General features: G+C 39.5%; 1 protein-coding gene across 14 annotated transcripts in view; it reads left to right on the plus strand.

The window, feature by feature from the left end:
* BACH2 (BTB domain and CNC homolog 2) overlaps positions 1–24,516 on the plus strand; it is a 367,290-nt gene that overhangs the window by 262,243 nt on the left and 80,531 nt on the right. For all 14 annotated transcript variants that reach the window (XM_015136935.3, XM_077999657.1, XM_077999656.1 and 11 more), the window contains one exon: positions 23,104–23,358. In XM_015136935.3, coding sequence (XP_014992421.3) covers positions 23,116–23,358 — 243 coding nt within the window. In that variant the 5' untranslated portion in view covers positions 23,104–23,115. The remainder of the gene's footprint in view (positions 1–23,103; positions 23,359–24,516) is intronic.

Raw genomic sequence — 24,516 nt, forward strand, 5'->3', positions numbered from 1 at the left:
TGAGGATAATTCCTGATGCGAGCAGAGTACTCTGCACTTCTCAGGGAGGTCTCAGATCTGTTGCCTTATTTGACCTTCATGGTCATCAAGGGATGTTGCAGAAGGAAGTCTACGTAGTGTCACGGCCAAAGTTGCCAGCAAGTACCAGAATGCATACCTATCTCATCATTCTCTTGCAGGTCTTGGATGGAAATTAAGCAAATTGGCCATTCCCCAGGTTTAAGCAGGAGAATCTGGCAAACAAAAATATACATTATTCTTCACACAGTCCAGATTTGCCTCAGTGTAAGAAATTCTCAGTATATGTAGAATTACAAATGTATATAATATGCAAAGAAATTAACTTTCTTTTCCTTTTATTTGTGGAGTGTTTACTGTAAAACAAGGACCATCCTAAATACTTTATTGCTTCATCTCATTTAATCCTCACATAACTATTTTGTACATAGAAAGACCAAGGATTACACAGTCTAACAGTGGCCCCAAAGCCAAGGCCATGCAGCTAGGAAGCAGGAAAGCAGGGATTCAAATAGAGCCCCTCTATATAAGGATGGAAGGAGAAATGGAAAATGGGTGCATTTTAGAGTCAAGAAAGCACGAAACACTGTGTCTCTCTGGTACCACCTGGCCAATGGGCCCTTGTGGCACCCATTCCTTGCCATTTGGAGAGGGGGTATTGTCTGCCCCCATGGCAGTACACTTCTGACTTTTTATGATGAATGAATTAAAAACATAATCTCTTCCTTAATATACTTGGCTTTATCTGAAGTGTATTCTGTGAGGTGAAATCGCGTGTGAGTGACGGTGTTATAGGCATATAAGACCATCTGTATCTTAAACAGTATACTAAGTGTCATGTAGCATGTGTGTCACTACCTTTTGGTGACAATAATCATCATTCTGAGAAGCTGCCAAGGACAGGACAGGGACTTGGAAAGCTCCAAGCACATTCTTTTTCTCTCATTCCTTTTCACTGCCTTTTCCCCGTGTTCTCTGGAGGGCATTTCACCTGTGTGTTAACATTCCAGTTCCATTTGACCTCCTGCCTGGTGACAGGTGGTTCAGATGCTTTTATTACTTGATACAGGACTTAACAGACTGCCGACCAGTGGTCTTAGACTCATGGTTTTAATCGTTTTTAAATGGAAAAACAGGAGTGGGTTTCAGGAGTGCCTAGGCTCCAGTGGAAATCAGACCTTTCTCAAACCACTACCTGAATGACCCTCAAGCTAGATGACTTCCGCCCCATTAGATGCTGCCTGCCTTTGGTGTTGAGTTGCAATTTTCTTAGTTACCAGGTGAACTAACTTGCAATCTAAACGTTATTCATTCTAGCCTGCGTCCCTGTAGAGATGATGTTTCAGAACAGAATCATGTTGTCCAAAAGACCCCAATGCGTGAAAGAAGCAAGTTTCCTTTTATTAAGAACCTTTTCTGTGAAAGCTGTATTTCTGCCAAGCCTCAGTATTCACTTCTGTTTCCTTTCCTACCTGTAAACCGTGTGCCCTCTCAGGAGCTGGGGCAGGCATCAGTAGAGATGAGGCAGATGAGCAGCTGTGAAACTATAGATATTCTTTATGTATAGGCAGACAAAAGTGTGTCTGGGGGTAACCCCCACCCCCATCCCAAGAAGGAGTTAGATTTGACAATCCCATCTCTTAACATCATAATTCCTGGTCAGATGAATCTAACTTTGGAGGGTTATACATATTAGCATCTATAAGCAATACCTGGCCTGGGATACATACTAGGAACAATGGCATGACTAATATATTGTTTCTTGACTTCACATGGAAACTCAAGCCCAGTGTTGTCACTGACCTGGTGGGCAAACTTCTGACAGTAATTATCATGGGAAAATCTTGCAAAACTAATTTAAGGAACACAATTATTTAATTATAGCACTTCGATAGCGTTCTCTCTTTCCTCTGTCTCCCTCCATTCCTCCTTCCATCTCCCCCACCCCTTTATGACATTTGAAGTCCACTAATTACTGAGCTCAATTTTCAGGCTGTGTCTTATATTTGACAGAAATGCTGAAGTTGAAATTAGACTTGCAGTCTCCCCTCTTTTCTGCATTTGACTATCTGTTGTCTTTTCTTAGTCTTGATTCTCTGTTGTGAGTTTTGACTTGGTTTTTTTCTAAGACAGAATAATTTCTGCCAGGTTCTGGGAACTCCCCTCCCACCCGACGAAGAAGTTTTGGGGAGGAGTTGTGAGCCCTGCGTTGAACTGTGCACTAGGTACATATCTGCAGTGCCTTCTATTAAAATGTAAAATGATCCGTTGAGTCATCCTCCCTCTGGTTTGACTCAGATGCTTTATGGCGCACTTTGCATGTCATTTCTCTGTAATGATTTCCCCATGGAGAAGGGTGTCTCATAGAATCCAGGCAGACTGAAGATTGCTCTGAGTCAAATGGATCTGTTATTCTTTTAGTATTAACCCTTATCTCTCAGTTTCCCATCCTCATATTTTCCCTGAAGGAACCTTAATGAAGTAAATAGGTTCCACCACCCTCATTTAGCCTCCTAATCACTGTTCACAATTTCTTCTCACATTAGCAGCATGAAGCTCTAGGGTAATACTTCTCTGGCTACAAGGGGAGGGAAAGGGACACTGGGAGAGAATATTTCACACAGATGCCCTGATAAAGAGAAATGCAGAAAAGAAATGACTTTTCTCTGTCCTCTAACTCCTAATAGGCACAAAGCAAATGCTAATAGGAAGCAGAGATTGATGTATGAGAAATGAATATAAATGGAGAACATAGACACAAAGACGTAATACCAGAGACAAACTGGAAGTGACAATATAGAGAAAAGAAGGCTTGCCAAGAGTAGAAAATGACCTATCCCAGAAGAATAGTTGGAGGCTTTGGCTATACTCTTAACTGAGGGGTTACACAAAAGAAGCAAAAGCAAGCATCAACATATAAAAAAGACAAGTGCACTGATCACAAAGCTGCATATCCGAATCTGCCCATGGCTAGTTGCACATTTTCTCCCTGGTCCACACACCCACTGCCCCACCACCACCAACCACCACTAACAGTCATCATGCCTCTTGGATGGCCTGACATGGGTTCCCTTTCACCCGCTGATTTCATCTCCTTTTTGAGATGACAGTTTATGCACCATGCTTTTGTTAAATCCCAGTTGTAACCTTCTCTCTGGCCCCCTAAACAGTCTTATCTGACATGGCTGGGTGGAGACAAGAGGAGAGGATGGACACCCCACTTTATTCCAGAGCCACATATCTAAGGTGGCTTTTGAGGGAGCCCCTGACCTGCACACCAGAGACTGTTTTGGGCATGGGAAGAGAATGCTGAACTAGTGCTCAGTACTGATGGGTGCTGTGTTCCATTAATGTATGAAAGTTGACCTTTGATTCATCCTTCGGGTTGACTCTGTTTATAAGGGAGAAAGTTCACACTGTTACTGGATGGGTCTTCCCTCTTCTTCATCTCTCTCAAAAGTTATGTGATGGCATTTTTCCTTTCCAGCCAGTTGTGTTCTTTTGAGCATCTCTAGTTTCCTTAAAAAGTCTTCTCAGGAACCACAGTTAGAAAAACTCATGTTTCAAGATTTTCCTAAAGTTCCTATACTTTCATAGAACCATAGAAACTAGAACTAAAAAGTCACCTAGTTTATTTTCTCCTTGCATAGATAAGGAAATGGAAGTGCATGAAGTGATTTGGTTTTAATAAGAGAGAAGACAAAACACAAGATCTCTGAAAAAAAGTTTTACTGCAAAGCAAAGGCCTGGGCTCAGATTTCTTACCGTCTCCCAAAAGGCCTCGTCCCTGTATTTGGCCCATTTTTGTAGATTATTACTGAAAACGTACAACTTGGAATTGGTTAGATTTGATTGCCTTTAAGGACCTTCCTGACCATAAGTTGTAGGATTTAAGGTGTGGGTATATATATATTTTTTTCATTTAAAGCCCAAAGTGTACCCTACGACCTTTGCGATTAAGTCCCAGAACCTAAAGGAGGTACTCAATAAATAACTTGAGTTGTTAACATTCTCCTACAACCTTTAATTTGGGGGAGCTGGGAAAACAAATGTGAAACAAATGTGTAACTTAAAGTGGGCATATGTGTACCTGTCACTCATGTCAAGAAATAGAGCATACAACAGCACCCCAAAACCGCATGGTGCCCCTTTCTGGTGAGCACTGCCTCGCTCTAAATGGAACCTCTATTCTGAGTCTTTTCTTTATAGTTTTGCCACCTTTGTATGTGTCTTAGTTCAGGCTGCCATAACAAAGTACCATAGGCTGGGTGGCTCAAACAACAAACGTTTATTTCTCACAGTTCTGGAAGTTAGAAGTCTAAGATCAGGGTGCCAGCATTGTCCAGTTCTTGGTAAGGGCTGTCTTCCTGGTTTACAGACAGCCATATTCTTGTGTCCTCACATGGCAGAAAGAGAGTAAGAGGGGTCTCTTATAAGGGTATTAATCCCATTCATGAGGGCTCCACCCTTATAACCCAATCACTCCCAAAGGCCCCACCTCCCACTACCATTGTACTGGGATTAGGATTTCCACATACGGATTTTGAGAGGACACATTTACTCCATGTGTTAGTTCTCACACCGCTATAAAGAAATACCTGAGACTGGGTAATTTATAAAGAAAAGAGGTTTACCGGGAGGCGGAGCTTGCAGTGAGCTGAGATCCGGCCACTGCACTCCAGCCTGGGCGACAAAGCAAGACTCCGTCTCAAAAAAAAACAAAAAAAAAAAAGAAAAGAGGTTTAATTGGTTCATGATTCTGCAGGCTGTACGGGAAGCATGGTGGTATCTGCTTGTGGGGAGGCCTCAGGAAACTTAGAATCATGATGGAAGGCAAAGCTGGAGCAGGTGTCTTCATGTGGCCAAAGCAGGAGGAAAGGAGAGAGAAGGAGAGGGAAGGTGCCACGCACTTTTTAAACAACCACATCTCATGATAACTCACTGTTGAGGCAACAGCTCCAAGGGGGATGGTGTTAAACCATGAGAAACCTCCCCTGTGATCCAGTCACCTCCCACCAGGCCCCACCTCCAACATCGGGGATTACAGTTGAACATGAGATTTGGGCAGGGACACAGATCCAAACCATGTCAGTCTATAACAGCATATATCCCTAGATGTTTAAGTTTTATCCATTTTTGAATTTGACATACATGAAACCAGATTGTATGTTATTATCCTGTGTCTTGTTTCTGTAGCTCAGTATTCAGCATTAGGTTTGCGCAGCTCCTCCACGTTGCTGCATGTGGCTCTAATTTGCTTTGTTATATTCCATTATGTGAATATATGAATATATCTCAGTGTATTTATGCATTCTGGTACTGATAGACATGATGTTGTTTCCAGTTGGGAGTTATTCTCAACAATTCTGTGTACAGAGTTTGTTACAGATATGCAGGAGTATCTCTAGGGTGTAACCTAGGAATGGAATTACTCGGTTATAATCTATACATATCTTCAACTTTACTAGATAATGCCAAACTGTTTTGCAAAGAAGTTGATCTGACCATCAGTGCACTTGATATTGTTAAACTTTCTTACTGTTTCTAGGTTGGTGGCTATATATCTTTAATTCTTTATTGCCTTTGGACCAATACCTATAGTCTGCTGCCAACATTCTAGTATTTCGTCCACCTCAGTTTCTGTATCAGACTGTGACTCTCCATTTTAGTTACGTTCATTCATTCATTCATTTGTTCATTTATTTTTGAGACGGAGTCTCACTCTGTCTCCCAGGTTGGAGTGCAGTAGCACAATCTTGGCTCACTGCAACCTTTGCCTCCTGAGTTAAATAATTCTTGTGCCTCAGCCTCCCGAGTAGCTGGGATTACAGGCTTGCACCAACACACCCAGCTAATTTTTATATTTTTAGTAGAGACAGGATTTCACCATGTTGGCCAGGCTGGTCTCCAACTCCTGGCCTCAAGCAATCTGCCCATCTCGGCCTCTCAAAGTGCTGGGATTATAGGCATGAGCCACAATGCCTGGCCCATGTCGGTTACATTTAAATATAGGAAAAGTGCTAGTAATTGCTACTACGTTATTACCAGATATTTTGGAAATGTGGGTTATTTTTTATTTTGGTCTATTTGAAAGAATAAAGAAGCAACAATAATAACAAATTAGCAAAAAAATGGGACTTGTTATGATCGTTCCTTTTTAAAGTTTTTGGTATATTTTTCAGCAGTGCAGTAAAAACCATTGTCAGTAAATTGAACTTTCCCCTAGAAGGTCAAGGAAAATGGAAGTTTATACTGAATTACGAGAACCATTCAGAGCTATTAAGGATTATATGATACAATTGCAAGTGCTTCCTCCTAACAACAGCCTTAAATTTCAGTTCCCTTGGCACTAACTAGTGTGCAGGCAGATGGAGTGTTTGAGTAAATAAGGAACACAAAACGTTTTAGCTGCTCCATGTCAGGGCCCTTACTTTAGCTATCTAAGGCATTAGGGACGTTAAGTGACAAGCACTGCAGTTTTCCATTAGAAAATACTGAAATTGGATTGCTTTTCACTTAAAGTAAGAAGTTTTAGTCTTGATGCATTAGAAAGTGTTTCCAATCCAAAAGTAATAACTAAGTAATTTTTATAGCACTATGCACTCTAAAATGTCTATAGACTTGATAACTTTCTTTTATAAGAACTAACCCTTACAGTTTTACAATAAATAACTTTTTTTTAAAAGCATGTTTTATAAGTGCAGAAATTTACTCAGCAATTACTAAATAATTTAGTGTTTGATTCACAGAAGTATTTACTTAATGCACTGTTTCTGGGAGAAATGTAGTTTGAATTTCAAGTGAAATGGTTTATAATTTGGTCTTTTTCATTACCTGCAAGGCATATTCATTTCTTTTCATCTGAAGCACTCTAGACATGACAGGTTGTCTGAAAATCTTAACATTCTACTTTTTTGTGAATTGCAGCTTTTCAGATCCCACTGTGGTTTTTTTGGTTGGGTTTTGTTTCTTTTTTTTTTTTTACTTTTTTGATTTATACTTTTACCTGTAGAACTATTAGACATTTTCATTTCTGAATATGACCCAGTAATGAGTGAAGAGTGAATGAGTGAGTTAATGAGTAAGTCTGTATTCATTAATACTATACCTTCGAGTAATAAGAGTTGTGGTCTGTGTAGCTTCTTAAGGGGATGAATATACTATGATAAAATAATAGTAATTAACTTTTACTGCTGAACCATATGATGAGATGATTGGGGTATGTGTGTATGTACATGTGCAGCTGGGTTTTTTTGGCCTGCAAAAAGAAGAATGAGATCCAGCCAAAACCCAAATCAGAACCTTTGGAAAGCTTCCTTACAATCTGATTTCAGCTAATGTCTACATACTTTAACACGTTGTCTAATGCTTAGAGTAAAGATTGGCTGTCATACTCCTCCATGCTATTCTGGGTTCTGTTACTCACTATAAACCACTTCATTCTTAGATCCCATGGGTCCTGCTGCAGATTTCAGTATTTGCTACATGGAGGAGTGGGGGGCGGAGAGGAATGTTGTTTAATTAATATTAGTAAGGCAAGTGAAAAAAGAACACCTAGTGGAAACAGGAGAAGCAGAATTCAGTTTGGTATTGGCCAGTCAAAAGCAGACAAATTGGAGGGAGTTCATAGAAGAGCACCTGTCTTAGCCTGTTTTCTGATACTCTAACTGAATACCTGAGACTGAATAATGTATAAAGAAAATTATTTCTTACCGTTCTAGAGGCTGGCAAGTTCGAGGTCTAGGGGCTGCATCTGGTGAGGGCCTTCTTGCTGATGAGGACTGTCTGCAGAATCCCAAGGTGGCACAGGGCATCACATGGTGAGGGAGCTCACAAGAGATGGCCAAATTGACTTTTATAACAGACCCACTCTCATTATAACTAACGCACTCCTTCAATAACCCATTAATTCATTAATCCATGAGTGGATTGACCTATTCATGAGGGCAGAGCCTTCATGGCCCAATCATCTCTTAAAGGCCCTATGTCTTAATACTGCCACATTGGAGATTAAGTTTCAACATGATTTTCATAGGAGACATTCAACCCATAGCAGCACCCGTGATAATTGGAGGTTAAGAAGGGCTGACTGATTTTTAAAGAAGGCAGAAAGGTATGTTCCATTATGTTTGAAGAGGATCCAACAAGGATGGGTAGGTAAAGGCCAAGGGGAAGAAAGTAATACTGACATGACATAAAGAATTATTATCCAGAAATAATGTAATATATTCAAGAAAATCCTCAGACAGGTTAAAGTCTTAACAACAGCTTCATGAAAGTGATACATTTTAGATTATACCATTTGATGAACAAAACTAATAATTTTTCGGTGTTTTCCAAAACTCTCAAGTAAGTTTAGCCCAAAAAGCAGATGCCCGTGTTTATGTGATTGTCATAGCCTATTTCATCAACTCGGAGGGCCTATATTGCTACATCTTTGTTTTTCTAAACCTGTCCTGTTAGCAGAATATGGAGTCTACTCTTGAGAACTTCAACTGTCTTAGAGCCCAGAAAGAGCAGGGGTTGGGGTCTTAGTTTCTACTCTCCCAGAAGTCTATGGTTTCCTTGTATATTTGTTGTCTACCCCATTCGCTGTAACCAGCTCTGCAGGGGCAGTTTTGTTAAGCCATGCAACATCAACAACAATATAACTGGACACATAAATGGTCTTTAGAAGGTCAAAGAAAGCTAGCTTCTCTCAGTTAAAATGACAGAGTCCCACTCTTTGTGATCAATCAGGTATATTTCTTTTATAGATTCATGGAGTTGTAGATCTGGAAGAACACTATTGGTCTTCTAGTTCATGCTTTTCATTTTACAAACATGGAAGCAGGCCCCCAAAAAGGCAATTTGTCCAGATCCACAAAGTTGGTCAATGCTGGAGCTAAACCAAAAGCCCCAAACATCCCTGGTCCACTCCTCTTGCCACTGCACTTCACTTTCATTTCTCTTTTTATTTTCTTTCATTTCATGTTTCATTAAAGAATTTATGGCTTTGTGTCTTTCATCACAAGCTTCTATCTTGGTGTAGGCACATTCATATGTATTACCCATAAATGAACTGGAAAAATGAGGCATCCCTTATAAATCTCCTACTTTTTATGAATGGAACACACCATCCGTGACCTAGAACATTAAATGTTCCACCAAGTTTTGAGTGTTTCCTTATTCATGAGACCTATTATGATTTTTAACTCAATAATTTCTGTAGACTAATTGAGGAGACTCAATGTGGTAGGAGAAATAGTAATAATTTGAAAACTAAGAATGGAAAAAACAAACCAGAATTGAGACCTTATATGGGAGATAAGAAAATCCTGAAAACATTCCATGGAAATGCAGGACTAATAAGAAGGCAGAATAGAAAATATTTGTCTTCTTACTAGATAATAAAGAATTTAGCAGCAATTTCCTAGTCATTGACAGAAGCCAGGTGGACTTGATCTTACCTCATGACTTAGGGTCATTATAACTGAATTGTGTCATTTTAGAATGCTATGCTAATTCCATTTAAAAAATGATTCCATATAACCTCACAAATATTTTATCTTTTATTGGAATACCAAAGAACTAATAATTCTTCATCGAGGCATCTTTGTAATTGGGTATTACAAACCATTATATATAGCAGAGCAAAGTTGATACTATGTGGTATGCATTGTGATAAGTTATTGTTTGTAAAGTGTTTGGAGTAATTGTAGCACGAAAAATAAACCTATGGCTTTTACTTTCAGCCAAGATGGCGTAATAGGTTCTAGATTTACCCTTTCTCCTAAAACAACTATAGAAACAGATAAAATATATGAGATAATAGTTTTTAAGACAGGGGACATCCAGAACCAAAAGACAGTAATCCCCAAGAAAGGAAAACAAACTGAGCTAAGCATACTGCTTTGAGAGTTTCTAGGCCATGGCACAGGAAAGAAGAACCAAGGAAGAGCTGGCTGACTCTTAAATTGAAGAGACAGAGCTAAGAGTCTGGAAAGATGATAATAGAGTTCAGAAAGCAGGGTAACAGAAGAGAGAGCTGCAGAGAGAGAACTCCAGAGATCTGCAGAGAGTTTCCCTTTAATATTCTGCAGAGTAACGATCAGTAGATGCAGGTGAGAAAACTACCCAAGGATGGGGAGACAGCCACCCAAAACAAAGGGAACTCAGAGAACTGGGAATAACATCATTTCCTACCAGCCAGACTAGTAAAAACATATATCAGGGGTCATTGGATAGAATACTCAGAAGTACTCAGTAGTAAGGAGTAATGAACCCTAGACTAAATGCTGATTTTCCTATCTAACAAATCTCAAAAGCAAAACCTGAAAGGATCAAACTACTTCCAAGTAATTCAACTGTGTCTTAGAACAAAGTTCGAGATTATTTATGGGAACACAAAGATATCCAGCATTTAACAAGGTAAATTTTACAATGTCTGGCATCTAATCAAAAATGTTCAATTATGCAAAGAAGCAAGGAAATATAACTTACAATGAAAATAAATAACAATAAAAACTGAACCAAAAGATGTTAGAATTAGCAGACAAGGACATTGCAATAGTTATTATAACTGTATTCCAAATGTTCAAAAAGTTAGAAGAAAGATTGAACATCTTAAGTAGAGACATGGAAGATATTTTGTAAAAGACCAAATGGGACTTTTAGAGATAAGGACCACAGTATCTGAGATCAAAATTGTACTGGAAAAGATTAATGGTAGATTAAACCTTGCAGAAGAAGAGATTAGTGAACTTGAAGGGTTAGCAATAGAAAATATCCAATGTGGCCAGGCGTAATGGCTCACACCTGTGATCCCAGCATTTTGGGAGGCCAAGGCGGATGGATCATTTGAGGTCAGGAGTTCAAGACCAGCTTGGCCAACATCATGAAACCCTGTCTCTACTAAAAATACAAAAAAATTAGCTGGGTATGGTGATGCACACCTGTAATCCCTGCTACTCTGGAGACTGAGGCAGGAAAACAAAAAAAAACAAAAAACAAAAAAGATGGAGTGACTATGTGAATATAAGACAAAGTAGATTTCAGAACAAAGACTATTTCCAGGAATTAAAAGGTGACTTCATTAAAAGGTGATAAAGGAATAACTACTACAAGAAAAAATTAAAATCCTAAATGTATATCTATCTAATAGGATTTCAGACTGCATGAGGCAGAAACTGATAGAATTACAATAACTGACAGACAAGCCTACAATGGTAGCCAGATATTTTAGTACTCCTTCTCAATACATGACGGAACCTATAGATGGAAGATCAGAAAAGATATTAGAAGACTTGAACAACACTCATCATACAGCTTAACCTAGTCGATATTTATAGGACACTCCCGCCACCAACAGAATATACATTATTTTCAAGTGCTTATGTAGTATTCACCGAAGTGGGTCATATTCTGGGACTCAAAACACGTCTCCATAAATTTAAAAGGATTAAAGTCATATGAAGTTTGTTCTGTGACCACAATGGAATTAAATCAGAAGAGAATAACAAAAAGATATCTAGAAACTCCCCCAAATATTTGGAAACCAAAAAACACATGTGTAAATCATTTGTGCATTAAGGAATAAATCAAAAGGGAAATTTTAAATTTTTAAGAATTGAGTATTCTAGTTAACCATTCATCAAATCTTTTTTCAAGGTTTTTAGTTTCTTTGCACGGTGAATGGCTAACTAGAATAACCAATGCAGAGAAGTCTTTAAACGACCTCATAGAGATGAAAACCATGAGACAAGAACTATGTGACAAATGCACAAGCTTCAGTAACCAACTCGATCAACTGGAAGAAAGGATATCTGTGATTGAAAATCAAATGAATGAAATGAAGTGAGAAGACAAGTTTAGAGAAAAAAGAGTAAAAAGAAATGAACAAAGCCTCCAAGAAATATGGGACTATGTGAAAAGACCAAATCTACATCTGATTGGTGTACCTGAAAGTGATGGGGAGAATGGAACCAAGTTGGAAAACACTCTGTAGGATATTATCCAGGAGAACTTCCCCAACCTAGCAAGGCAGGCAAACATTCAAATTCAGAAAATACAGAGAACGTCACAAAGATACTATTCAAGAAGAGCAACTCCAAGACACATAATTGTCAGATTCACCAAAGTTGAAATGAAGGAAAAAATGTTAAGGGCAGCCAGAGAGAAAGGTCAGGTTACCCACAAAGAGAAGCCCATCAGACTAACAGCAGATCTCTCGGCAGAAACTCTACAAGATAGAAGAGAGTGGGGGCGAATATTCAGCATTCTTAAAGAATTTTCAACCTAGAATTTCATATCCAGCCAAACTAAGTTTCGTAAGTGAAGGAGAAATAAAATCCTTTACAGACAAGCAAACGCTGAGAGATTTTGTCACCACCAGGCCTCCCCTACAAGAGCTCTTGAAGGAAGCACTAAATATGGAAAGGAACAACCAGTACCAGCCACTGCAAAAACATGCCAAACTGTAAAGACCATCGATACTAGGAAGAAACTGCATCAACTAATGAGCAAATAACCAGCTAACATCATAATGACAGGATCAAGTTCACACATAACAATATTAACCTTAAATGTAAATAGGCTAAATGTTCCAATTAAAAGACACAGGCTGGCAAATTGGATAAAGAGTCAAGACCCATCAATTTGCTGTATTCAGGATACCCATCTCACGTGCAGAGACACACATAGGCTCAAAATAAAGGGATGGAGGAAGATCTACCAAGCAATTGGAAAACAGAAAAAGGCAGGGGTTGCAAACCTAGACTCTGATAAAACAGACTTTAAACCAACAAAGATCAAAAGAGACAAAGAAGGCCATTACATAATGGTAAAGGGATCAATTCAACAAGAAGAGCTAACTCTCCTAAATATATATGCACCCAATACAGGAGCACCCAGATTCATAAAGCAAGTCCTTAGAGACTTACAAAGAGACCTAGACTCCCACACAATAATAATGGGAGACTTTAACACCCCACTGTCAACATTAGATAGATCAGCAAGACAGAAAGTTAACAAGGATATCTAGGAATTGAACTCAACTCTGCACCAAGCAGACCTCATAGACATCTACAGAACTCTCCACCCCAAATCAACAGAATATACATTCTTCTCAACACCACATCGCACTTATTCCAAAACTGACCACATAGTTGTAAGTAAAGCACTCCTTAGCAAATGTAAAAGAACAGAAATTTTAACAAACTGTCTCTCAGACCACAGTGCAATCAAACTAGAACTCAGGATTAAGAAACTCAATCACAACCGCTCAACTACATGGAAACTGAACAACCTGCTCCTGAATGACTACTGGGTACGTAACGAAATGCAGGCAGAAATAAAGATGTTCTTTGAAACCAGTGAGAACAAAGATACAACATACCAGAATGTCTGGGACACATTTAAAGCAGTGTGTAAAGGGAAATTTGTAGCACTAAATGCCCACAAGAGAAAGCAGAAAAGATCTAAAATTGACACCCTAACATCACAATTAAAAGAACTAGAGAAGCAAGAGCAAACACATTCAAAAGCTTGTAGAAGGCAAGAAATAACTGAGATCAGAGCAGAACTGAAGGAGACAGAGACACACAAAACCCTTCAAAAAATCAATCAATCCAGGAGCTGATTTTTTGAAAAGATCAACAAAATTGATAGACGGCTAGTAAGATTAATAAAGAAGAAAAGAGAGAAGAATCAAATAGATGCAATAAAAAATGATAAAGGGGGTGTCACCTCTGACCCCACAGAAATACAAACTACCATCAGAGAATACTATAAACACCTCTACGCAAATAAACTAGAAAACCTAGAAGAAATGGATAAATTCCTGAACACATACACTCTCCCAAGACTAAATCAGGAAGAAGTTGAATCCTTGAATAGACCAATTATTGCCTGAAATCGAGGCAATAATTAATGGCCTACGAACCAAAAAAAGTCCAGGACCAGACGGATTCACAGCCGAATCCTACCATAGGTACAAGGAGGAGCTGGTACCATTCCTTCTGAAGTTATTCCAATCAATAGAAAAAGAGGGAAGCCTCCCTAATTCATTTTATGAAGCCAACATCATCCTAATACCAAAGCCTGGCAGAGACACAACATAAAAAGAGAATTTTAGACCAATATCCCTGAACATCAATGTAAAAATCCTCAATAAAATACTGGCAAACTGAATCCAGCAGCACATCAAAAAGCTTATCCAACATGAACAAGTAGGCTTCATCCCTGGGATGCAAGGCTAGTTCAACATATGCAAATCAATAAACGTAATCCAGCATATAAACAGAACCAAAGACAAAAACCACATGATTATCTCAATAGATGCAGAAAAGGCCTTTGACAAAATCCAACAGCCCTTCACGATAAAAATGGACAATAAATTCGGTATTGATGGAACGTATCTCAAACTAATAAGAGCTATTCATGACAAACCCACAGCCAATACCATACTGAATGGGCAAAAACTGGAAGCATTTCCCTTGAAAACTGGCACAAGACAGGGATGCCCTCTCTCACCACTCCTATTCAACACAGTATTGGAAATTCTGGCCAGGGCAATCAGGCAAGAGAAAGAAATAAAGGGTATTCAGTTAGGAAAAGAGGAAGTCAAATTGTCCCTGTTTGCAGATGACATGATTGTATATTTAGAAAACCCCATTGTCTCAGCCCCAAATCTCCTTAAGCTGATAAGCAACTTCAGCAAAGTCTCAGGATACAATATCAATGTGCAAAAGTCACTAGCATTCTTATACACCAATAACAGACAGAGAGCCAAATCATGAGTGAACTCCCATTCACAGTTGCTTCAAAGAAGAATAAAATATGTAGGAATCCAACTTACAAGGGATGTGAAGGACCTCTTCAAGGAGAACTACAAACCACTGCTCAATGAAATAAAAGAGGACACAAACAAATGGAAGAACATACCATGCTCATGGATAGGAAGAATCAATACCATGAAAATGGCCATACTGCCCGAGGTAATTTATAGATTCAATGCCATCCCCATTAAGCTACCAATGAGTTTCTTCACAGAATTGGAAAAAACTACTTTATGAACTAAAGTTCATATGGAACCAAAAAAGAGCCCGCATTGCCAAGTCAATCCTAAGCCAAAAGAACAAAGCTGGAGGCATCACGCTACCTGACTTCAAACTATACTACAAGGCTACAGTAACCAGCATGATACTGGTACCAAAACAGAGATATAGACCAATGGAACAGAACAGAGCCCTCAGAAATAATACCACACATCTCCAACCATCTGATCTTTGACAAACCTGACAAAAACAAGCAATGAGGAAAGGATTCCCTATTTAATAAATGGTGCTGGGAAAACTGGCTAGCCATAAGTAGAAAGCTAAAACTGGATCCCTTCCTTACACCTTATACAAAAATTAATTCAAGATGGATTAGAAACTTAAATGTCAGACCTAAAACCATAAAATCCCTAGAGGAAAACCTAGGCAATACCATTCAGGACATAGGCATGGGCAAGGATTTCATGTCTAAAACACGAAAAGCAATGGCAACAAAAGCCAAAATTGACAAATGAGATCTAATTAAATGAAAGAGCTTCTGCACAGCAAAAGAAACTACCATCAGAGTGAACAGGCAACCTACAGAATGGGAGAAAATTTTTGCATTCTACTCATCTGACAAAGGGCTAATATCCAGAACCTAAAAGAACTCAAACAAATTTACAAGAAAAAACAACCCCATCAAAAAGTGGGCAAAGGATATGAACAGACACTTCTCGAAAGAAGACATTTATGCAGCCAACAGACACATGAAAAAATGCTCATCATCACTGGCCATCAGAGAAATGCAAATCAAAACCACAATGAGATACCATCTCATACCAGTTAGAATGGCGATCATTAAAATGTCAGGAAACAACAGGTGCTGGAGAGGATGTGGAGAAAGAGGAACACTTTTACATGGTTGGTGGGACTGTAGTTCAACCATTGTGGCGATTCCTCAAGGATTTAGAACTAGAAATACCCTTTGACCCAGCCATCCCAATCTTGGGTATATACCCAAAGGATTATAAATCATGCTGCTTTAAAGACACATGCACATGTATGTTTATTGCGGCACTATTCACAGTAGTAAAGACTTGGAACCAACCCAGATGTCCATCAGTGACAGACTGGATTAAGAAAATGTGGCGCATATACACCATGGAATACTATACAGCCATAAAAAAGGATGAGTTCATGTCCTTTGTAGGGACATGGATGCAGCTGGAAACCATCATTCTTAGCAAACTGTCGCAAGAACAGAAAACCAAACACTGCATGTTCTTACCTATAGGTGGGAATTGAACAATGAGAGCACTTGGACACAGGAAGGGGAACATCACACACCAGGCCTGTTGTGGGGTGAGGGGAAGGGGGAGGAATAGCATTAGGAGATATACCTAATGTAAATGATGAGTTAATGGGTGCAGCACACCAACATGGCACATGTATACATATGTAACAAATCTGCATGTTGTGCACATGTACTTTAGAACTTAAAGTATAATTTTTAAAAAAGTAAAAATTAAAATTAAACATTTCAAAATTTGCAAGATACTGCTAAAACAGTGGAGTGAAATTTATAGCATTAAAGCCTGTGTTAGAAAAGACAACAAAGATCTCAGATTAATGGGCTCAACTACCACCTTATGAAACTGGAAAAGAAAAAAAGACACAATTAAACCCAAAGTAAGCAGAATAAAGGATATAACAATGAGAATAGAGATTAGCAAACTAGAAAATAGAATGATTTTTAAAAACTAACCAAAAACTAGTTATTTGAGAATGTCAGTAAAATGGTTAAGCCTCTAGCCAGACTGATCAGAAAGAGAAGACACAAATTTTCAGTACCAGTAATATGAAAGGTGACGTCAGTACAGATTCAACCAGTATTTAGAAGGAATATTTTTAAATACTATATATGGGCTGGATGTGGTGGCTCACGCCTGTAATCCCAGCGCTTTGAGGGGGCCAAAGCAGGAGGAACACTTGACACCAAGAGTTGAAGACCAACCTGGGTATCATAGTAAGACTCCATCTCTTTAAAAAAAAAAAAAAATAGCTGAACGTGGTGGCATGGCCTATAGTCCTAGGGAGCCTAAGACAGGAAGGTCATTTGAGCCCCAGGAGTTTCAGGTTGCAGTTAGCTGTGATCACACCACTGCACTCCAGCCTGGGCAACAAAGTGAGACACTGTCTCTTTAAAAAATAAAAAATAAAAAAATAAAAAAGCCCGAGGCGGTGGCTCATGCTTCAGGACTTTGGGAGGCCGAGGTGGGCGGATCACGAGGTCAAGAGATTGAGACCATCTTGGCCAACATGGTGAAACCTCGTCTGTACTAAAAATACAAAAATTAGCTGGGCATGGTAGTGCACACCTGTAGTCCCAGCTACTCCGGAGGCTGAGGCAGGAGAATCGCTTGAACCCGGGAGGCAGAGGTTGCGGTGAGCCAAGATTGTGCCACTGCACTCCAGCCTGGCGACAGAGCAAGACTCCATCTCAAAAAATAAATTAAATAAATAAATATATATATATATATACACACACACACACACACAATTTTATGCCAATAAATTTGACCATTTTTTTAAAAAAATTGAGTCTGTCGTTAAAATCCCAGTTCAGAAGTCTTCACAAGTAAATTCTACTAAACATATAAGGAGGAAATAAAACCAATTCTACAAAAAAAAGAAAAAAGAAAAAAAAAACCTTTTAGAAAATTAAAGAGGAAGAAATACTTCCCAGCTCATTTTATGAGATGATTGTTACCCTGATGCTAAAACCAGGCCAGAAAAACTATGTAAGAAAACTACAGACAAATCTCCCTATTGAACATAGATGAAAAATTATTAACAAAATGTTAGCAAATTGAATCCAACAATGTATAAGAAGGCAAACACAGGGCTGGGTGCAGTGGCTCACGCCTGTAATCCCAACACTTTGAGAGACCAAGGTAGAAGATTGCTTGAGACCAGGAGTCCAAGAGCAGCCTGGGCAACATAGCAAGGTTTCATCTCTACAAAAAAAACAAGAAATAATTAGCCAGGTATGGTGGTGCACACCTGTAGTCATAGCTACTCAGGAGGCAGAGGCAGGAGAATTGCTTGAGCCCAGGAAATCAAGATTGCAGTGAGCCATGAGTGCCACTGAAGAAAAAAATAAGAAAGGGAACAGAAAGGGAGGGGAGGGGAGGAAAGGGAGGGGAGGGGAGGGAAGGGAGGGGAGGAGAGAGGGACAGAAAGAAAAGTAACTTCCTCAGCTCAATAGGAGCATCTATGAAGCATCTATAGCTAACGTCATACAAAATGGTGAATGGTTGAATACTTTCTTCCTAACATTAGGAAGGCAAGGATGTTTAGTCTCACCACCTCTATTCAGCATTGAACTAGAGGTTCTAAACAATGCAGTAAGGTAAGAAAAAGACATTAAAATTATCCAAATTGGGAAAAATGTAAGAGATCTTTATTCACAACATAATCTTCTATGTAGAAAATACTGTGGAATCTACCCAAAAAAAACAGTCTATGAGAACTAATAAATAAAGTTTCCAGATACAAGATCGATATACAAAAATTATTTGTATATACTAGCAATGAAAAATTAGAAATTGAAATTAAAAGACAATGCCATTTACAATGACATCAAAAATGTTCATACTTAGGTATAAATCTGACAAAAGAGTTATAAAAGACCTATATACTACTATAAAACATTGCTGAGAGCCCAGTGTGGTGGCTCACACCTGTAATCCCAGCACTTTGGGAGGCCGAAGAGAGACCAGGAGTTCGAGACCAGTCTGGCCAACCTGGCGAAACCCATCTCTACTAAAACTACAAAAAGTGGCCAGGCATGGTGGCGCATGCCTCTTTAATTCCAGCTACTTAGGAGGCTGAGGCAGGAGAATCACTTGAACCCGGGAGGTGGAGGTTGCAGTGAGCCAAGATCGCACCACTGCACTCCAGCCTGGGTGACGGAGTGAGACTGCAAAAAGATTTAAAATTAAAATATTGCTAAGAAAAAAAAAGTCTTTTTTTTTTTTTTTTTTTTTTTTTTTTTTTTGAGATGGAGTCTTGCTCTGTCGCCCAGGCTAGAGTACAGTGGTGCAATCTCAGCTCAGCTCACTGCAACCTCTTCCTGCTGGGTTCACACAATTCTCCTGCCTCGGTCTCCTGAGTAGCTGGGATTACAGGCATATGCTACCATGCCTGGCTAATTTTTGTATTTTTAGTAGAGATAGGGTTTCAGCATGTTGGCCAGGCTGGTCTTCAACTCCTGACCTCAAGTGATCCACCTGCCTCGGCCTCCTAAAGTCCTGAGATTACAGGCATAAGCCACCGCACCTGGCTGCTGAGAAAAATTTAAGATGATCTAAATAAAGAGACCATGTTCATGGGTCAAAAGGTTCATTATTGTTAAGATGGCAGTTCTTCCTAAATTCATCAGTAGATTCAGTACAATCTCAGTGAAAATTCCAGCAGACTATTTTGTAGAAACTGGCAAGCTAATTATAAAATGTATATGGAAATGCAAAGGATCAAACTAACTTTGAAAAAGAGCAAATCAAGACACTATGATAGTAATATAAAAGTAGATATAGAGGCTGGGTACAGTGGCTCACATCTGTAATCCCAGCACTTTAGGAGGCCGAGGTAGGAGGATCACTTGATGCCAGGAGTTTGAGACTAGCCTGGGCAATATGGCAAGACCTCATCACACACACACACACACACACACACACACACACACACACACACACACACACACATATATATATATGTTTTTGTTTTGTTTTTGAGATGGAGTCTTGCTCTGTCACCCAGGCTGGAGTGCAGTGGTGATCTCAGCTCACTGCAACCTCTGCCTCCTAGGTTCAAGTGATTCTCCTGTCTCTGCCTCCCAAGTAGCTGGGATTACAGGTGCAACCACCATGCCTAGCTAATTTTTGTATTTTTAGTAGAGACGCAGTTTCACCATGTTGGCCAGGCTGGTCTTGAACTCCTGACCTCGTGATCTGCCCACCTCAGCCTCCCAAAGTGCTGGGATTACAGGCATGAGCCACCGCATCCAGCCTATAAAAACTATTTTTAAATTAGCCAGGTACAGTGGTGCACACCTGTAGTGCCAGCTACTGCTGTGAGCTATGGCCACACCACTGCACTCCAAAGTGATAACCTGTCTCCAAAAAAAAAAAGAAAACAAAACAAAAGTAGACAAACTTATAAATAGTAAAAGACAGAGTCCATAAATAGATTCATACATATATAAACAATTGATTTTCAGTAAAAGTACAAAGGTAATTCAGGAGAGAAAAGAGTCTTTTTAACAATGCTACTGGAACGATTGGATATTCATATGCAAAAGGAAAAAACCTCAATCCATACCTGTTACATATATAAAAATTAACTCAAAATGGTCCATAGACCTAAATGTAAGGGCTAAAAAAATAACGCTTCTAGCAGGAAACATAGGAGAAAATCTTTATGACCTTGGTTTTTCAGATGTGACACCAAAATGGTTTTTTGGCTTCATCAAATAAAGACTTGCTGTTCCTTGAAAGACACTTTTAAGACATGAAAAGACAAGCTACAACCTTGGAAAAAAATTTTGCAAATCATGTATCTGATAAAGGACTTTATATATTCAGAATATATAAAGAATTCTTAAAACTGAAAAATAAGAAAACAACCCAATTAAAAATGGGCAAAGAATCTAAATAGACATTTCTCCAAAGAAGATATACAGACGTCAAATAAACACATGAAAGATTCTCAACGACTTCAGGTGTTAGAGAAAGCAAATTAAACCCAAAAAGAGATACAATATACCTATTACAATGTCCAAAATTAGAAAGACTGACCATACTAAATGTTGGCAAGGCTGTGAAAGAACTGGAACCTCATACACTGCTGGTGGAAATGTAAAATGTTACAACCACTTTAGAAAACAGTGCCAGACTCTTTAAAAGTAATGCTTACACATACCGTATGATACATTCTACTCACAGGTATTTACCCAAGAGAAGTAGAAGCATATGTCCGTATAAAGAATTTTATGTTCACAACAGCTTTATGTGTAAATAAATACTGGAAACAACCCGAATATCTACTAATAGATGAATGGATAAAAAAAAAGTTATGCTATATTTATACAATAGGATACTAAGTAATAAAGGAACAAACTTGATATATGCAGCAACATGGTTGAATGGTGAAATTATGCCGAACAAAAGAAGCCAGACATAAAAGAATATGTAGTGTATGATTCCATTTATATGAAACTCTAGAAAATGCAAGCTAATATAGAATGTCAGAAAGCTGATCAGTCGTTGCAGGGGTGAGGTATAGAGGGGCACAAGGGAGAAATTATTACAAGGGCCTTAAGGAGACTTTTGGTGATGATGGATTTGTTCACTATCTTTATTGTGATGATGGTTTCACAGTTATATACATAATCAAAACCTCAAATTGCTCACTATAAGTATGTGCAGTTTATAGTATGTTAAAGCTGTTTTAAAAAAAAATAAGAAAGCCCAAAAGAAAGTAGGACTCACTACTGGAATTCTTACTACTCTAGTAAACATTACAGAAAAACTATGTAATTCTATAAATTAATCACAGATACTGTATTTTAAAATACTTCAGTGGGGCCAGGCGCAGTGGTTTATGCCTGTAATCCCGGCACTTTGGGAGGCCGAGGCGGGTGGATCACCTGAGGTCAGGAGTTCAAGACCAGCCTGGCCAAGATGGTGAAACCCCATCTCTACTAAAAATACAAAACTTAGCCAAGCATGGTGGCACATGCCTGTAATCCCAGCTACTCAGTAGGCTGAGGCAGGAGAATCACTTGAACCCAGGAGGTGGCAGTTGCAGTGAGCTGAGAAGCACGCCATTGCACTTCAGCCTGGGCTACAGAACGAAACTCCCTCTCAAAAAAAAAAAAAAAAAAAGAAAGAAAGAAATACTTCAATGGATATTTTTAAAAGCAAAGAACCTTTTGTAAAAGTAGTCTTGACTGTTGAATGCATCTTTTTCATGACTGCTATTGTGATATATTGTGTTTCCTTAAAGTGAATGTACATCAATTCGGCTGGGATAACGACAGCACAATTCCACATCTTTGTAAGAGCTGAGCAACTATAGCATTATGGCGATTGTGCTTTGCCTTGAAGTGGCAGAGGGCAGATGCAGTAGCTGACTACTGAGTCTTCAGCGTGCAGACAGTTTGGTGCACTTGTTAAATATGTATTGTGATTTGATGTTTACTCTACTTGGCATCTCAGCCAAATTTCACCTTAGGAACTTACATGTACTTCATCAAGACAACATTAGAAATACTTCAAAATGATTCATTTCCTCTAACACAAATCTAAATTAGTCCTTGCATGGAGACTATTTACATGTGAAAGTTCCTTTTCAGCCTTCTAACAAAATCAGAACCACCAAGTTTTAAAATACCAGCGTGTTTTAAAAGTTCTATTAAAAGATCTGGCTGGCCGGGCGCGGTGGCTCAAGCCTGTAATCCCAGCACTTTGGGAGGCCGAGACGGGCGGATCACGAGGTCAGGAGATCGAGACCATCCTGGCTAACACGGTGAAACCCCGTCTCTACTAAAAAATACAAAAAACTAGCCGGGCGCGGTGGCGGGCGCCTGTAGTCCCAACTACTCGGGAGGCTGAGGCAGGAGAATGGCATGAACCCGGGAGGCGGAGCTTGCAGTGAGCTGAGATCCGGCCACTGCACTCCAGCCTGGGCGACAGAGCGAGACTCCGTCTAAAAAAAAAAAAAAAAAAAAAAAAAAAAAAAAAAAGATCTGGCTTTGTTACCATGGGGTAAAAGAATGCAGTAAGTAGGAAGGATAAAAGTCAGCTGTGGAACTTGACTTTCCAGATATGTTTCTTGAGCTCATTGTACAAGTAAGCAGAAATATGCTGATTGGCAATTCTCCTCTTTCCTGCCATGCTCATGGCAGTGGGACACAGGAACCATGATGTTCTTTCTCACCTCCTCTCTCCAGTCCTACAACTGTGGTGACTCAGCCTTTCTTTCTTCCTTTCTTTCTTTCTTTCAGGGTGTGAACGGCATGTCTGTGGATGAGAAGCCTGACTCCCCCATGTATGTGTATGAGTCCACAGTCCACTGCACCAACATCCTCCTGGGCCTCAATGACCAGCGGAAAAAGGATATTCTCTGTGACGTGACTTTGATCGTGGAAAGGAAGGAGTTCCGGGCCCACCGGGCTGTGCTGGCCGCATGCAGTGAATACTTTTGGCAGGCGCTGGTCGGACAGACAAAAAATGACTTGGTGGTCAGCTTACCTGAGGAGGTACAGTAATTTGGTTTGTGTGATTGTTAATGAATGTTTATTGACTTACAGAAAACTGGCTGAGTAGGAGCTAGAAGATGTACTAGGTGCCATGTCCCCACTCAGGAGCTGATGTCCAAGTCACACGTTATGTTTGTGGCATTGTCGGTTTCTATTTGATACACTTAAAGTCTCAGAGGCACAGAATATGAATATCTTTCTTGAAGCGAACTGAACCTCACCTGCGGCTCAGTCACTTGTAGTTTCTAGTTCACTTACCCTTCAGGTTTTGAGTGGTTCAGCCTAAGTTTGGCACAGTCCTAGATGTGGGATCTGAATCATTGCTATGATTTCTGTCTTTCAGATGGTGTAAGGATCACTAGATTTCCCTTGAGAGTAAAAGATTGAAAGCATTCACAGCACCTTCTTTGCTTGGGGGAAAAATAAAAGCAACTAGTAATTTTCACCGTTAATTCAGTAAGATTCTAAGAAGTGTAAATTTGCTTTTCTCACCATTGTTGAAAACAGCCCACTCAGGTTTCTTAATTACATCAGTGAGTACGGTTATTTTGGCACTTTGGGGACACTAGTAGCTGGACCTCGTCTGTCCAGAGATGACTTTTAATTGGATGGTTTAAGTTGTAGGAACCCAAAAGATGAACTTTACAGTGACAAACCATTAAATGGTCACCCTTTGAGCCATATATACACTTCCTCTTAGTTCATCATCCTGACTTCTGTCATTCCTATGGGACTAAAGGTAATATTTTGTGTTTGGGCAGAGTCATTCCCTGTGAACCACCAGCACAGTGTGCAGCTCATGGGCCACCACCAACAGTTGCACAAGCTGTGTACTCTGTAACTCCCAGGAGTACAACTCACATCCATAGTTTTTGCAAATAGATTCCCTAGAGTTGTGTAGTGTTCGACTAAGCAACTCTTCACAGCAATCTTAGGAGAAACCAAAGACCCCATCACCCAGATATGATGCTGATGGTTACAACCAGCATTAAATCACAGAGGTCACAAACCAGATGCCTTCAGGGGCCTGGCAAATAATACAAAGGAGTGAAGTAGGTTGTATATAGGACAGGAGGAAGTGACGGGGCACTCACCTGCTCCACCAAAAGGCATCTACATTCAACATAAAAAACAAGAAGCCAGGTGTAGTAGAGTGCA

This window comes from Macaca mulatta, chromosome 4, assembly GCF_049350105.2.
Source record: "Macaca mulatta isolate MMU2019108-1 chromosome 4, T2T-MMU8v2.0, whole genome shotgun sequence".
Classification (NCBI taxonomy): domain Eukaryota; kingdom Metazoa; phylum Chordata; class Mammalia; order Primates; family Cercopithecidae; genus Macaca; species Macaca mulatta.